Source organism: Sylvia atricapilla, chromosome 4 (genome assembly GCF_009819655.1).
Source record: "Sylvia atricapilla isolate bSylAtr1 chromosome 4, bSylAtr1.pri, whole genome shotgun sequence".
Taxonomy (NCBI): Eukaryota; Metazoa; Chordata; class Aves; order Passeriformes; family Sylviidae; genus Sylvia; species Sylvia atricapilla.
In genome coordinates, this window is record NC_089143.1 from 71,024,922 (window position 1) to 71,040,409 (window position 15,488).

At 45.8% G+C, this 15,488-nt stretch overlaps 1 protein-coding gene across 15 annotated transcripts in view; it reads right to left on the reverse strand.

The window, feature by feature from the left end:
* The window catches only part of CAMK2D (calcium/calmodulin dependent protein kinase II delta), a 120,023-nt gene extending 112,682 nt beyond the window's left edge, over positions 1 to 7,341 (reverse strand). For 6 of the 15 annotated variants that reach the window (XM_066318395.1, XM_066318390.1, XM_066318391.1 and 3 more), the window contains exons 1-3: positions 7,249 to 7,339; positions 6,717 to 6,975; positions 5,983 to 6,077 (exon numbers count right to left, since the gene is read on the reverse strand). In XM_066318395.1, coding sequence (XP_066174492.1) covers positions 5,983 to 6,077; positions 6,717 to 6,781 — 160 coding nt within the window. In that variant the 5' untranslated portion in view covers positions 6,782 to 6,975; positions 7,249 to 7,339. Of the gene's footprint in view, positions 1 to 5,982; positions 6,078 to 6,716; positions 6,976 to 7,248 lie in introns of all 15 variants that reach the window. The other 9 variants (XM_066318392.1, XM_066318388.1, XM_066318403.1 and 6 more) reach the window with 3 other exon arrangements.
* Positions 7,342 to 15,488: the final 8,147 nt, after the last annotated feature.

Below are 15,488 nucleotides of genomic sequence, written 5' to 3' on the forward strand. Positions count from 1 at the left end.
GAAAAAAAAGCATAAATTCAACCCCTAGACCAGACTGTGGAATCACAGAAGAATGAATAAATATAGGAGAGATGACTTCACACACCCCTAATCACAACCTAAGAAGGTGCATTTAGCATTTGGATCAATACATGTCTGCATACGGCAAGATTTTCACATTTCAATTCCACTGTTTAGTTAGGTTTTGGAAATTAGATTTCTGGGGGGTCGGTCTGTGCCTAATCTCGGTCCTTCCAGGAACAAGTGTGTTTCTACCTGGCTGTCAGCGAGGTCAGATGCAAGTCACAAACACCAGAGCTGGCCTGTGGTTTCCCATAAAACAATGTTTTCTAAGTAGGGCATTATGTGCAGACAAACAGAACCAATCTACAATAAACGCAGAGTGTCGACCACGGTGCTCATTTCCTTGTTTCTGTATTTGACCCAGACCTTTCATTCAGAAGCACCACTTGGACTTGGCCAAACATGCTCTCTCAGGCAGGAGGAACAGAACACATCCCTCTTTCAGTATCAGGACACGGAAGCTCAGGAAAGGTATTCCATTTGTATTCTCCTGCATCTTAAGTTCTCCCTTCTCTTCCAACAGAAGCAATCCCCCAAGTGGAGCTGTTCAAACGTGCAGCTGAGTCTTCACTTTGCAGGAAGAGAATGCACAGAAGGAGAGCACAAATCAGTGCCAAAATGCCCAACTTCTGACAGAAAGTGGCTGGAGACCAGTAGCCAAATAAGTCCCCAATAATCCCCTTTTATGTGCATTTCCCTCCCCTCCCCTAATGAGCTTGCTGAAACTGAGCTGACAGATGCAAACACCTCTTTATTCCCCACACCTTTCTAAGAGAAATTCCAGTCACAATGGAGAGAGTAAATAACTCTTTTTGCAAAAACTCCAGAAGGGACATTATTGAAATCAACACGGCATTTGTCATGAATAACTTAACTACAAACTGCCAGGACATTTCATTTCAAATCTAATTTAACTGTTGGAATAAATTACTACCAACCAGCACTCATCACAGAGTTTCAAAGTCCTCATTCTCACCTGAAAGTTCTTCAGGTTTTCACTAACACCACAACAGAATAAATGCTGAAACCAAAACAGCATTAAAAGCTCCAAACCTTCACAAAAGAGAGCACCTAACCAAAAATCCCTTTTGAGTTGGTGGGTGGTTTTTTTTTTTTGGATAATGCTCTTCTCCTCCCTCCTAGCCTGAGCTGTCTGAATGGAGTCCATTTCAACAGAACCAATAACCTGCTAAATTACAGTAATTTGCAATTACACAAATACTTGCAGATAAATATTCAAATGAGTGTGTTGTGTTACAGATGTCAAACCGAAAAGAATGCCATGACTAAGCTGAACACAAACACCGAGTACAAATGTAAAAAAGGGTGACTGCACTTTAGCAGGTGAGCCTTCTTACATATTAGAGAACAGCAGTTTTAAAACACTCTTAATGACAAGTAATTAACCAGAGGAAAAAAAAAAGACTACAGCAAGACATGGAAGAAAACCACTAAAATCCCAAGCTTAAATCTTTTCATCACAAAGACAGAATCTGCCTCACTTGACAGCTAAATGCCCTGAAGGATAGTCCTATCTGTGTGGGAGTAACGTCACCTGTGCGTAAGAACAGAATTTAGCTTGAAGAATACATGTGTTGTAATAAACTGGCACAGGTAAATGTGTGCTTCAGAGATTAACATCTTGAGCTAGATTAGGAAGAATTATTTTCTCCTCCTATGTAGCACTGGAAGCCTTATTAGAGCTTGCCTTCCTGTACAACATCTGACATGGACTGACACAAGCTACCTGACTAAAGGAAATGTTAGTCTAGTGACACATCAAAAATGTTTATCTCTGTGTCACGAAAAGCTGTGCTGAAAAATACTACCCTATATGCTTCCCATTTCATTCATCTCCCTGATGTATTTTAAATCACTTTAGGGATCACGAGGTGCCCTACTTGGAGAGCTTCAGATGCTGAAACACTCTTCCCACAGCCCAATGACTCAATACTGCACAAAATGCTGTTCCCACAGGGTGGGGTCTGCAGCCTCCGCAGCCATCGGGGCTGGCGGCAGGTGAGTGCATGGCTCCAGCCCCTCTGGCTGTGCCATGCACCTGCAGGCACGAGCACACAGGAAAGAGCAACGGCAGAAATACTGAAAAAGACTCGGGAAGTTTCCTGCCAAGAATGAGGACAAATAAGCAGTGACACCTCCAAGGCTTGAAGCAAATGGAATGGCTGGTCCCTGAAAGCCCATGAGAGCTTTTCAGGGAGCAGCAATAACCTCCAGTAACTCTCAGGTTACTCCTTGTAGCACATATGCTCATAAACAAAGCTCTGGTAGCTCTGCTGCAGCAGCCCAAGGGCTGGCAGAGGCGTGCCCAGCTTTTTTCATGAGCTCCCCAGAAAAGAAAAGGGATTGGGACATCCTCCTCTCCCACAGACACCATCACACCGAGGGCACCAGAAACTGTCAGTAAGTCACTGGCAACAGGTACACCCAGGGAAAATCTACCAGTGATTCACATTCTCAAGCACGATCAGAAAAGCAAACCCTTACCTCATTTTGGTTTTGGAAGACAGAAAAAGAGGGCTAAACCTTTTAAGAAAATGGGTCTGAATACGTGAAATCAATTTGGATCAAAGCTGAAAGACTCTCGAAAGAGAGGGGAAAAAAGATGTACAGATAATGGCAAAAAGAAACAGACAATCTGGTCATTATTTGGCATTTGGAAGAGACAGGAGAAAAGTAAAGTCACTTCACAGAACTTCACTTTTATCTGCATGACCTTCTACACATGAAAAACAATACAGACAAGCCTAAGCCCTTACTGAAGAGCAATGAAATCCCAAAGACTTGGTCAGATGAAACCATACAGAACCCAGAACCAGCAAACACACTCTTCACTTTATTCTTGGTTTTCTGTGTGCTTGTTCATTGCTGCACTTAATTTTTTGAAAGGTAACACACCTTTTTATGCCCTTCCTTTTTTACAATCAGCACCATAATCACCTTGTGCAAGAACATAACCTATTGATAAAAAAACTAGCTGTGGATGTTCTAGTAGTTTAGACTCCAGCTGACTTAGAAAACACCAAGATCAAAACTCTGAAGAGCACCTTAAGAATACTTGAAAAACAGAGTACATGTAATCATAACAAGCCAAAGCATTTTTGCTATACTGAAAGAGATTCAAACTACAAATGTTTATTAGTTCTACTACTAAAATCAGAAAATCATGGAATTGGAATTCTGTAAGGAACCGACCATCAACTTGAGAGCACCAAGGTTCCTTCTGCTAGAACAGAAGGCACAGCTTCCTTTTCCGCTCCAAATTCCAGCCAGAGCCCATGCCTCTGCACACAGGCCATTTGCCTGAATTTCCCTGTAGCTGTACAAGGAAATCGAGGGGAATGCACCTTCACTGGCATTAGCTGGTGATCAGAGCTGATTTAGAAAGACTGCTAAAGTAAGATTTGGGAAAAATCTCCAATAACATTTATGGCTGAGACGAAGAGGGGAACAAAAGACAACTATTGCTCTGACTGGACTGAGGCAACTTAAATAATTTCTAACTTCAAAACTGCTTTAAGGAAGTTTCATTTAGTCTTGACTCCTCCATTTCATACACTGAAACTGCTCTCATGCAGTGTGGGAAGCACAAAGGCCCAAATTTGACATTTTATTTGCAAGACCTCAAGGGAAGCAAGCACTAGACAAGGAACACATTTCCAAGCCAAGAGGACACACTTCCTCTTAACTCTGCTCACAGATGAAGCTGACCCAGTTTACACTGGAATGGGCATTTCGGTAGGTCTGACACACAAAAGGCAGCTCCTACCTTCTCCTACAGCAGTTCAGATGGAGTAGAGCAAAACTTAGATCTAAAAGCAGCACTTTAATTATAAACTCCATCCCCAATATCAGCCAGGAGAAAGCATCACAGTCTGAGGCTTTTTCACATTTCATTTTTTTGCACCACAAGTGCCATTCAAGTGCACCTTTCTGCAACTAAAAAATTGCCTCAGAAGAATCTAAAGACTTCTCCAAGAAGCTTGCTCTTCAGAAACTGCTTAATAGATTCCAAAGTGCTAAAACCCAAAACAACCTCCAAGAATACCAACCCAGCATGTAAAAACTGAAATTATTTTTGGGATGTCTGAAAACAGAGCTGGAAAGGCATTGCCTCCATTCACAGAGAGGCACCATGCCTGTCCGGATTCAAAAAGATATTCCACAGCTCAGCTTTGAAGGGTAACCCCTTCCTTTATGGGTTGAACCCACAGAAAAATCCATATGAAATTTGCCTCGTTCCATTTGATGAGCCAAATTCTCCCAAATGTGCTTCCACTCCTGAACAGAGTGCATCAAAGGACCAACTTGGTCCTGCGTGAACAAAGCACAAAAATTACAGCTTGAAACGCAGTGCAATCCAAATGAGGAGTCATTAGAAAGACCCAGTTTTTCCTCATTTGGCCCAGCATTCCAGGATTTACCCCTGGTACATTGGTAACCTGGCTACTGGCACATGATCCAGCACCTGTTACCAGTAGCCCAAGGATCACCTTGTTATGGCTTCTCACACTGGAAATCACTCAGCTCTATGGCATCACACTGAGTGTGGGGTTTTATTTTAAGCATCAAAATTCAACAATCACACTAATGTGCTAAACAATAAAAGAGTCCGTTTAAAGCAAACTTGTGAAAATATTTATCTCAAATATTATAAATTTCTTAACCTACCTTCAAGCTGGTAACTGTACCAAAAAAATTTAAATGTAAGTAACCTTTCAAAAACAAAGGAAAAATAATCTCACAGGGCGAGTGAGAAGACTTAAAATCAGCAAAAAAGTAAATTTTCACACAACTTTCATCAACTGCAAGTAACAATCACCATAAGACCTTTATTAGAGAGCAGCATGTTATCAGAACCTGCCCATCCGTGCTCCACAATGGGTTCTGTTTCGATGGAATGACTTCAGGCTGCCGTTTACCTGCAGTGATTCCTTGGGGCAGAGGCCGAGCAGCCACAAGCACCTTTAGGCTCTGACTGTTCACTCCCTCGCTCCCGTGTTCTTTACAAGCCCGCACAACGTTAAGGACGAGCGATCCCTGATCCCGGACACAGGCACTCCAGCTGGGAATTAACGAGCAATTGACACGGCAGCGCTAAGACTCCCTTTCCACAACAACAGCCCACACCGTGTGTGTATTTACCTACAGTGCAGCATAACAACCCCGCCGCTGCTGCTGACGAGCTGCTGGAAACACACATCACAGGCAGGGCAGAAACAAGCTGTGCAGCAGCCTTCTAACAGTAACACTCCCCACCACTTCATCAGAGTGACTTTCTCCACAATTGTTGGCTCAAAAAATAGGGTTTTCTTCCTTATCGTAATTTTTTTCTCACAAAAAAAGTTTAATCCGAGGTAAAAGCACACTTTTCCTCATTCACTCATAGTCAGATAGGCCTTAATGTTCATGTTTAAATGCAATAGGAACACAGAATTCAGTGAAGATATAATAATAAAATCTTCAGATTTTATTAATAAATCTGCAGATTTATTAAAATAAAATCTGCAATGGAAACCTTGTTGACCATCCTCCCACAAAAAAAAAAAGAAAAAAAGAAAAAAAAAAAAAAGAAAAAGAAGCTTGCAAAATGCTTCTGACAAATGATTTAGATTCCAAAATGAAGAGACTACATTATGTTAGATTCTAGTTTTTGAACGTCTTTTCTTGAAACGCTTTACAGCAACCTCTGACTTCTGTGCAGTCAATCCATGAAACATTTAACATAGAAAAAAAAAACAGGCATCAAGGGGAAAATATCAAACCAAAGAAATAATTAAAATTGTATTTAAAAAAAATCTGTTAAACCATCCAGCTATTTTTATCATTTTCTAATGCTTAGCACATGAACGCAAGAAACAGGGAGGAGGCACCATAAACACCAGATTAAAATATACCCACCCCTAGCTGAAAGCTTTTTGGTGTTGATAATTTTGGCAGCGTACTCTTGTCCTGTGGTGATTTTCATACACCTTCTCACGACGGAGAACGCCCCTCTGGAAACCAAAACCGGGCAAAGTGTCAGTCCAACTGAAACACTCCACTGCCATTACCAGCTAACAAGCAGCACGGAGGGGTGTGATGTCGGCAGAAGAAAAAACAAAAAAAAAAATAATAAAGTATTTTCTGATTTTCCGACAGGGACGGTCAGCATTGATTTTATGCGGCTGGACTCCGCGGGGTAGAAGCCGTGTGACCAATGCCGCCAGCCGGGGCGGAGGGCGGGCGGGTTTTGGCCGTGTCCGTGCCGGCACACGGCGGGCGGACACAGGGCGGCGGTGGCCGTGTCCCCCGTCGGCGGTGACACCGGGGGGGCGACACCCAACATGGCGCTGAGGCTCCCGCCCCGCCGCTGGGGGGAGCCCGCCGCGCCCCGACACCGCTCACCGACCGAGACCCCCCGCCCCGCGACCCCCCGGGAGATGAGAACGGCAATAAATAATAACAAATAGCGGCACGGCGGGCTGAGGGCAGCTCCCCGCCACCCGCACACAGCCCTTCGCCGCCCCGGGGCCGTGCGGCGGGAGCCCGGGCGCTCCCGGCAGCGGTGAGGGGGCCCCGGGCGCGGCTCCCCACAGGGCTCACGCACCGCTCCCCACAGCCCCCGGCGGCTTCGCCCCCCGTTCTGTCCTTACTTTCCGAGCTCCTCGAAGAGCTGGTACTCGTCGGTGAAGCGTGTGCAGGGGGTCGAGGCCATCATGAGGACGAGCGGCCGCCGGTGACTCCGGCGGCCGTGGACGGCGAGGCGGGGACGGCGGAGGGGCTGCGAGGCGAGGCGAGGTGAGGCGAGGCTCCGCGCCGGCTTCTTCTCCTCCTCTTCCCCGCCACCGCCTCCTCTGGTGACGGCGTTGCCTCCGCGCCCTCCTCCGGTCTTCCCTCTCCCCTCCCCTCACCCTTTAGGGAAGCAAACAAACAAATATTTAAATAAATAAGTAAGCAAACAAATAAATAAATAAATGCGTATCCTCCTCGCTCCCTCACGCCCGCCGGGGAAAGCGAGCGGCGAAAGGGAAAGCAAAACCGGGGCGGGGGGCGCGGCGCTCCCACCCCTGCCTCTGCCCCCCGCCTCAGCGCCTCGGCCCGTCCGCCGGTGCCGTGCCTCCCCCTAGCGACCCCGGCCCGCGACTCCCTGCCGTCGGGGCCGGCGTGACACCACAGGAGACTCACACCGGCGGTGGGAGTGCGGGGAGAAGCCGCGCTCCGTCCTCCCGGGAGCGAGCGCCGACCTTTCCCCGGGCGCTGCCCCGGGCCGGCGGCGGGAGGCGCCCTGAGGGAAGCGGATGCACCTGCGCGCGCCCCCCTCCCCTCCCCTCCCCGCGGGGCCCGCCTGTGACGTCACGCCTCGCCGGAGCGCGCGGTGGCGGCGCGCGGCGGGAAGCGCGTGCGGATGCGCTCGCGGGCAAGCGGCCGTGACGTCGCAGGGGCCCCGCCGCGTGCGGGGAGGGAGGGGACACACACATACACATATACACACACATACACACACACACACACATATACACACGTACATATACACACATACATATACACACACATATACACACATACATATACACACATATACACACATATACACACATATACACACATATACACACATACACACACACATACATATACACACACATATACACACATACATATATACACACATACATATACACACATACATATACACACACACACACATATACACACATACATATATACACACATACATATACACACATACATATACACACACACACACACATATACACACATACATACATACACACACATACATATACACACATACATATACACACATACACACACTGACACACACACACATATACACACATACATATACACACACATATACACACATATACACACATACATATACACACACACATATACACACATACATATATACACTCATACATATACACACATACATATACACACATACACACACTGACACACACACACTGACACACATACATATACACGCATACACACACTGACACACACACACTGACAAACACACACACATATACACACATACACACACACACTGACACACACACACTGACACACATACATATACACACATATACACACACACACTGACACACAGACACACACACACACACATTCACACACACACACCGGGCACCTCGTGACGTCACAGCAGCTCCGGCCGCGCGCGGGGAGGGGGGACACACACCCCGGCACCTCGTGACGTCACGGCGGCCCCGGCCGCGCGCGAGGGGGCAGGGGCCCAGCGCGCGTGCGCCGCGCCGTGACCGTGAGGGCAGCCGCGGGCGGCCGGAGGGGAGCCGCCGAGCGACACCGGGCCCGGGCCCTGTCCCGCCCGAGGGCACCGCCGGCACATGGAACGCAGCCTTGCCTGCCGCGCAGAGCGCCGGGAAGGGCTGGACACTGCGGAAATGTCACAGCGAGCAGCCCTCTCGGGCTCTCCCACAGAACCACAGCTTCACTTGGAAGGGACCCTCAAGGATTATAAAAGTCCCGCTCCCGCTCCTGCACAAGATCCTCCCCAAAATCACACCCTGTGCCTGAGAGCATTGTCCAAATGCGCCTTGAGCTCTGCCGGCCCTAGGGCCGTGAACGCGGGATGGGGGTCACCCGAAAGGACATTTGATCCCTTTCCTTAAACCTGAACTGCTTTTGTGCCCTTCTGATCAGCGACGTGGTGTGGGGCCAAGCAAAGAGTTAAACCCACACCCGCACAGGGCTTTAAGCAGCAGCTTGGGCACAAGCAGAGCTCCACCACGAGAGACAGACCGGAGCGTCTCCACCCTCCTTTTGGTAAGTGAGAAGACAGACACACAAAACACACCCACTAAAGCGCTTTACATTGAACCTCCCGAGTTTCCAGAATCAGCATCCGGGGCTGTGATCTCATATGAAGAGTTAAAATGTGTCAACCCCTCCCAAAAGGAACATGAATGTACGACAGGAATGCCAGAGCCAGCACAGGAAGGTAGTTTTCCTCCGGGTGAGGCAGCTGTGCCTTGTACAAACACACCGAATTCATGGCATAAAGGTGGCAGCAAAGGGACTTTGGAACTCATGAGCGAGTACAAAGCATTTACTCCATCAGTCCCTCTCCAGGGAAACACTCTGTGCAGCAGTGCCAGTACAGAGAGACTGGAGGATGTTTCAATTTAGACCGGCGAGAATGGATCTATTCCCACGTCCATGAAGGGGATGCGCATTACAAGCACTCCAAACAGCAGCATGTTTCCAAATCCCCTCAAACAAAAAAGTAACGTGGAAGCTGTGCATCTTTTTGTATCATATCTGCATCAATATCACAATCAGCAGGGCTGAACCCCCAGGGTGGGCTGATGACTGGATTTAAGGGGAGCTGTCTGCCAGGTTCCTTATGCAGATGTACACAGCCATGAGAAAATGAAACATATTCCCCTGGCACTACATCACTTCTTCCCTGATGTTATATTCTCAGAACAAGCACTTGGCCCAAGTATCTGCTATTGCTGTGCCATGCAGTTATTGTTTAATTAAAAAGTATTCATAAGGAAATATTATATTCGACTTCAATTCACTTTCCTGTTGATGTTTTTGTGGTTTTTTTAAAGGTGGGTTTTTGTTGGTTTGTTGGGTTTTTTTTTTTTTTTTGGGGGGGGGGGGGTGTTGTGTTGTTTTGTTTTGTTTCACATTTCCCAATCTGAAAAAAGACAACACGGGGCCAAGGAGTTCCTAGAGAAATATCAAGCAGGAATTTTATCACAGCAGGTAAGGAAAGAAAGTATTTGTTTACAGGATCGATATCACAGGACTAGATGAATTTCCTTAAGAGAAACACTAGGGAAGTGATGAGTAGCTTGGAAACACTTCAGCTGAGAGGTTTTTTTCTCCTTACAACAATCATGTCTTAATTGTAGTTCCCTCTTGAGCTGAAAGAAAACCATAATTTGTAGCTGCCGTTTAAACATTTCGTACATTCCCCAAATTCCTCCTGAGCAGAGCAAAGCAGGGAGGATGGCAGCCAAGGATCTTGTCCATGAGGTGAAATTCTAAATGCTGGGTAGAGCTTCAGAGTTCTATTAAGGCCACAGGAACAATTAATCTGCTATTGAAGAACATCAGATTTCAACAATGAACCAAAAAAAAATGCTTAAAAGCCATCCCTGGGCACATTTTTCTTCTCCAAAAGGTTTTCAAGAGAGCAGTTTAAGCCTGTAAGAAACTGAAGTCATTCACTTAAAATTCCTGAAGTTTGTAACAAAAGGTTACAGCTAAGTGGAATGAACGAGATATTCAACTTTATCCGGAAACATTTATTGTGGCAAAGGCAATTGTATTTACTTCAAGAGCAGGCCACTCAGTGAGGTCTTTGCTTTGTATGGCTTTACTTTTAGACAGCCAAAGTGAGGTTTTCGTTTTATTTCTGACCTTTCAAATACTGATTTTCAATTTTCTTATGTTTTGCAGGAGTCAAGAGAGCTTCCTAGAGCTCATTTGGCCGTACTGCTCTTTATGAGGGCTGCGAGGAATAATATATGTTTCTCTTGTGAACAAGTGCAACAGCCACCTACAGAAAATGTCCAGAAAACCTGAGAAAGGGGTTTAGATAAACAGTCACTTCATGAGCAGATAGCCTTCACCAGAAATCTGGGTCCTTCCCAGGGCTGCACATATTCCTGGGGCAAAGGAATTGCCTTGGGGAGACTAATGGACAACACTGAAGCAGTCAGAGGTACATCACTGCAGTAAAGCCATGAAAAGATAAAAAATGTATGTGGAAACCAGGAAATATGTAAGAAAGGGGCAAAAAAAGAGGATCTAGGAGAAATTACACAGAAAACACATGGGTTTGCAGCTCATTGTAACAGCTGGAACTGAAGGCACAGATTTCAGGTCAGCGTGGAATTCTCTTTTGCATCTCACCTTGTTCCTCTGTTAATTTCTCACTGGAGCCGCTGGACTTTGATAAGTGAAGCTTCTGGGGGGCAGAAGGACTGGTGACATCGTGCCAGAGACTCACTCCCTCCTTTCCAAGTGACGAGGGGTGGCCTCAAGCCTGTCCCAAGGCCTTCTGCTGGAGCAGCTCCTCACCACCCCCTTCCAACCAGTGCTGACTCCAAAAGCTGGTGCCAGTCCCAGATGTCCCTGGACTCTGGTGGACTGTGGAGACCCATGGTGGAGCTGCTGCACCTGCCCCAGGGTTTGTATTCTCCCCCTGGAGAAGTTCTCTCGCTGCTGCTGTCCCACCATGTGTGTGTCAGCACTCGGAGAAGTAGATCCTTGAAGGTTCCCCAAAGAGAAGGAATTATTTCTCCATGACTTACGCCCATGGCAAGCACCTTGCTGCCCGAGCAGGGCAGTGTGTGTGCTCTCTCTGCCTGTGCTGCTGGAGCACTCTTAGGTGGGATTAATTTACTCCTCAGTGAACCAGAAAGATGTTGGCAGAATAACTGATTTGATAGCTCAGTGATTCTGTCATGCTCTTGCTATGCAGGAGACCAAAGGTTCTCTCTGGCCTAAAAAAAGCATCACTCCTGACAGGCTGGGAGGCATTGCTGGCCACTTAACTCCTGCCTCTGGAAGCACCACAGGGAGAAAGAAATGAAAAATTAATGCCTTATTTTTTATCTTTCTGTGAGGGGCAAGGACAAAAATGCAGGCTGAGCAAAACATGTTTCCATTTGTTTGCACTGGGAAGAAACAAGGAACGCTCTGATAAGATTCAAGTTTCATCTCAGAATTTTAAAGAATACATTTTTCTTCTTTTTTTTTTATTTTTTAATTTGAAGTATTCTTAATTAAGAATATGCCTTTTAAATAATGCTTTTGAAGAGAGTGATTTCTTTCTAATGCACTTGTCCTGGTTATTTTGAGCTGAGTAATTTTTAATGAATTCTTAGCCAACAAAATATTCCATTATTTACACAGTTCTTCTTACAAGCCATTAGAGTCAGTAACACTCCATGAATAAGACCTTTTGCCACCTGCTAAAAAAAGATATTTCAAGCAGTGAATTAAATGTCTGCTGGGGCTTGGAGCAACCTGGCCTATGGAAGGTGTCCCTGCCCATGGCAGGAGTTTGGAATGAGATGGGCTTTGCGATCCCTTCCAACCCAAACCATTCTGTGATTCCATGATCCTGTGATTTCTGGAAGTTCGAGCACCAGTCTCGAGCCCTGTGTGATTGGCTGACTCAGAAAGAATGAATGGTTCTCCCTCCAGGCTTCCCAGGGGGTTGTTCCTCTTGGTTCAGCGGTGATAGACTCTGGGCAATATGTGCTCATTTTAATATTACCTTGCCACGTAAGCCCAGGAGAAAGACGTGCATGTGGAAAAGCTGGCTGTGACAACCTCGATATCATCAAGGTGAGGAACCAAGTGTGATCTTGGCTGACACACTCCGCAGAGGCTGCCAGGGCTGCAAAGGGAGCAGAGGACACAGGAGCCCAGGTTCACATGCCAGCGCTGGAATTGTGCTGAGTCTTCATTCGGAATGCTCTTGGTGAGTGTTTTGTAAACATTTCCAGGCAGTTCCTAAAAACAAATGGGAGAGGTGACTCCAAGGAATTTCATCTACCACACGCTTTAGATTTAGAGCATCCTTTCAATGAAGGAAGTTGAAGAAGGAAATTAATAACTACACCTCCTGCTTCCCATCCACATTCATTCCCAGCACTGGAGAGGAAAAGGCTTTCCAGAGGAAGCAGGAACAGAGTTAAGCAGAACTGATGAAGAAGCAAGCTGGAATTTTATGGAGGAAAGAAGTCAGCATTGATATTTTAGAAGTAGGGGAACGTGGTCAGGGGGATGAGAAAAGGGAAATATGACAAAAGTTTGGACAGGCTGAACTGAAGACAGAAGATTTGGTCAGAAAAGGGGAAGATCTTAAAGAAACCAGTGCATATGAGATACTGTTGTGTAGGAGCACCCATGGAAGGCAGGGAGAGGAACTCTGCAGACCCGAGACATTTTAGGAACACGTGGTTTTATTGCAAGGGCTGTGGGTAGCAGGGCTTTGCCTCCAGCCACCAGCCTCGGCTGAAGGGATGCCCAAAAGAGAGAGGGAGAGAGAGAGAGGAAAATACAGAGAGAGAGCAGGGAGCTGGAGGGTGAAAGGTAAGAGAGCTGAAAGGTAAGAGAGGTAAAAGCTACAAGTATAAAAGGTAAGAGGTAAGAGTGAGGTCCTTGCTACAATCCATTATATCTCCTTTTGTGTTGAATGTTCTGATTTACATTAACCAACCAGCAAGAGATACAAAACCTACCGACTTTGCCTACAGCCTATGAGAACTGCTGTATTACCATATCATCCTGTATTCTAAACTCTAAAGGCTACTTTTATCTATACCTTGATGGGGCTACACCCTTGGGTCCTTTGGTGTCCCTTCTGTTTGCCATCACCCAAGCCATCTCCAGTGAATCACCGTCTTCCTGCCTGCCATGCCAACATCTCATAACTAGCTTTCATTCCCATTTCACTCACAGGTTTTATATTTTCAGTGTCTCTTTGTCCTGAGTTGTAGTTTAGGATGTATTCTATCACCATCTTCAGTTAATGGCCCATCAATGCCTTTTGCATGACTCAGAGATAACTCCCTCCGGGCGTTATCTCTCTCTTTAATGGGCCATTAAGGCTCTCTTCCATGACTCATCATCCCATTGTGAGATGCTCCGCCCACGGGGAGGAGCCAAGCATTCTCACCTGGATATAAGCTGGGATTTGGGACAGTAGAAGCAGCCCTCACCCACTGGATTCCCAGAGGACCAGAGCTACCAGACCTTTCTACAAGATTTCTGTTTCAAGAAGACCACCTCGTCTGGACTGTTTCCATCACCCTGATCAGGTTGTATTCTGACTCTGTCAGTGGTTTTTCTTTTTGTATTTATTTTATTTTATTCTATTTTATTTTCCTTTTCTTCTCATTAAATTTTATTTCTGACTTAGAGCCTCTTACTTGGTTTGTTTTTAAACCACAACACTTTTGCCAAGCAATCATATTTGTAAGCTTTCTCTGTCTCACCTTTCCCAGCACTGTTGACTGGGAAGAAGCTGAGTTTTGAGAAAAACACACTTGTGAGTCTGTGGAGGCTTTAAACCTAAGTGGAGGAGAAATGCAGCAGCTGGTTTCAGGACCCAGACAGCAGGGAGTGCTCATGGCAAGAATAAAACAGACAAAAGAATAAGGGCATGCACGACTTCCAAACCATGTCCCTAATCACCACATCTACTCGTCTTTTAAATTTCTACAGGGATAGTGACTCCAACTAACCTGTGACAGGGATGGACAACCTTTCCCATAAAAAAATTTTCCTAATATTCGACCTAAACCTCCTCTGGTACAACTTGAAGCCGTTTCTTCTTGTCCTGTCTCTTGCCTCCCTGCTTTCATGGTACCAAGGGCTGCTGTAGGGAGCTCTACCATTCTCAGTTTATCAAACAAATGAAAGAGGATCCCAGTTCTCCACCTACATCCTCCCCAGACACCCATGAAAGTGCAAAGTGCTTGCCTCTGGCTTACATTTGGGTCGGGTGAGTGAAATAACCATCTCCTCTGGCTGACAAAAGCTCCTTCTCCATCCTGATTTCTATCTAGAATTTTTTTTTATTTATTCTGAATTACAGGGAGGTCTTTCAATTTGTTAAAAAGAAAAAAAAACCACCTGGTAGAATCCAGAGGAAACAAAAACATGCTGTGTCCTGGATAATAACCCTGTAGAGAAGTAGCTTCTCAGTTTCTTCATTAGAAAACCATTTTCCAGAGATCAACTCAACTGTGGTTGAGGCACAAAATGAAATATGAATCAATCCATCAGGAAATGGTAACAGATAGTAGTAGACAATAGACACACATTAGTTACATGCACTCACCAACCAGGAGGCTTGGGTTGCCTTTTCTTGGAAAAAACAAGGATCAGCAGGATACACAGGGAGTCGTAGTAGATGTACCATCACTGCAGGCAGGCAATGCAAACACTATCACAGAGGGAAAAAAGTCATATTAGACACAGGAAAATATTATTGCCATATTTAAATATCATTTAAAGGACAATTTCAAGTATTTTAAGGGTTTTAAAATGTAAAGAGTACTTAAAGATTTAGATGGGGTTTAAAGTGTTTTAGAAGTTTTTGAAGTCCTGCAAAGGCATAAATTTATACTGGTATAAATTCAGAGTAACTGAGAATTAAGCAATCCTAAGACTGTGGATTAATTTTGAGCTCTGTCCTCCAGCGAGATGGGTGACCAAGTTTGTGTTCTGAGGGTTGTATTCTCTAAGTTTGTGTCCTGTGGGGTCCCTTCAGCAGCACCACAACAGAAATATGGAAGAGTGTAGCCACGGCGAGGAGCTGTGTGGTGCCTCCTCCTGCTCTCACCAGTGAGGTTACAGCAGAGCAGTGACAACACAAA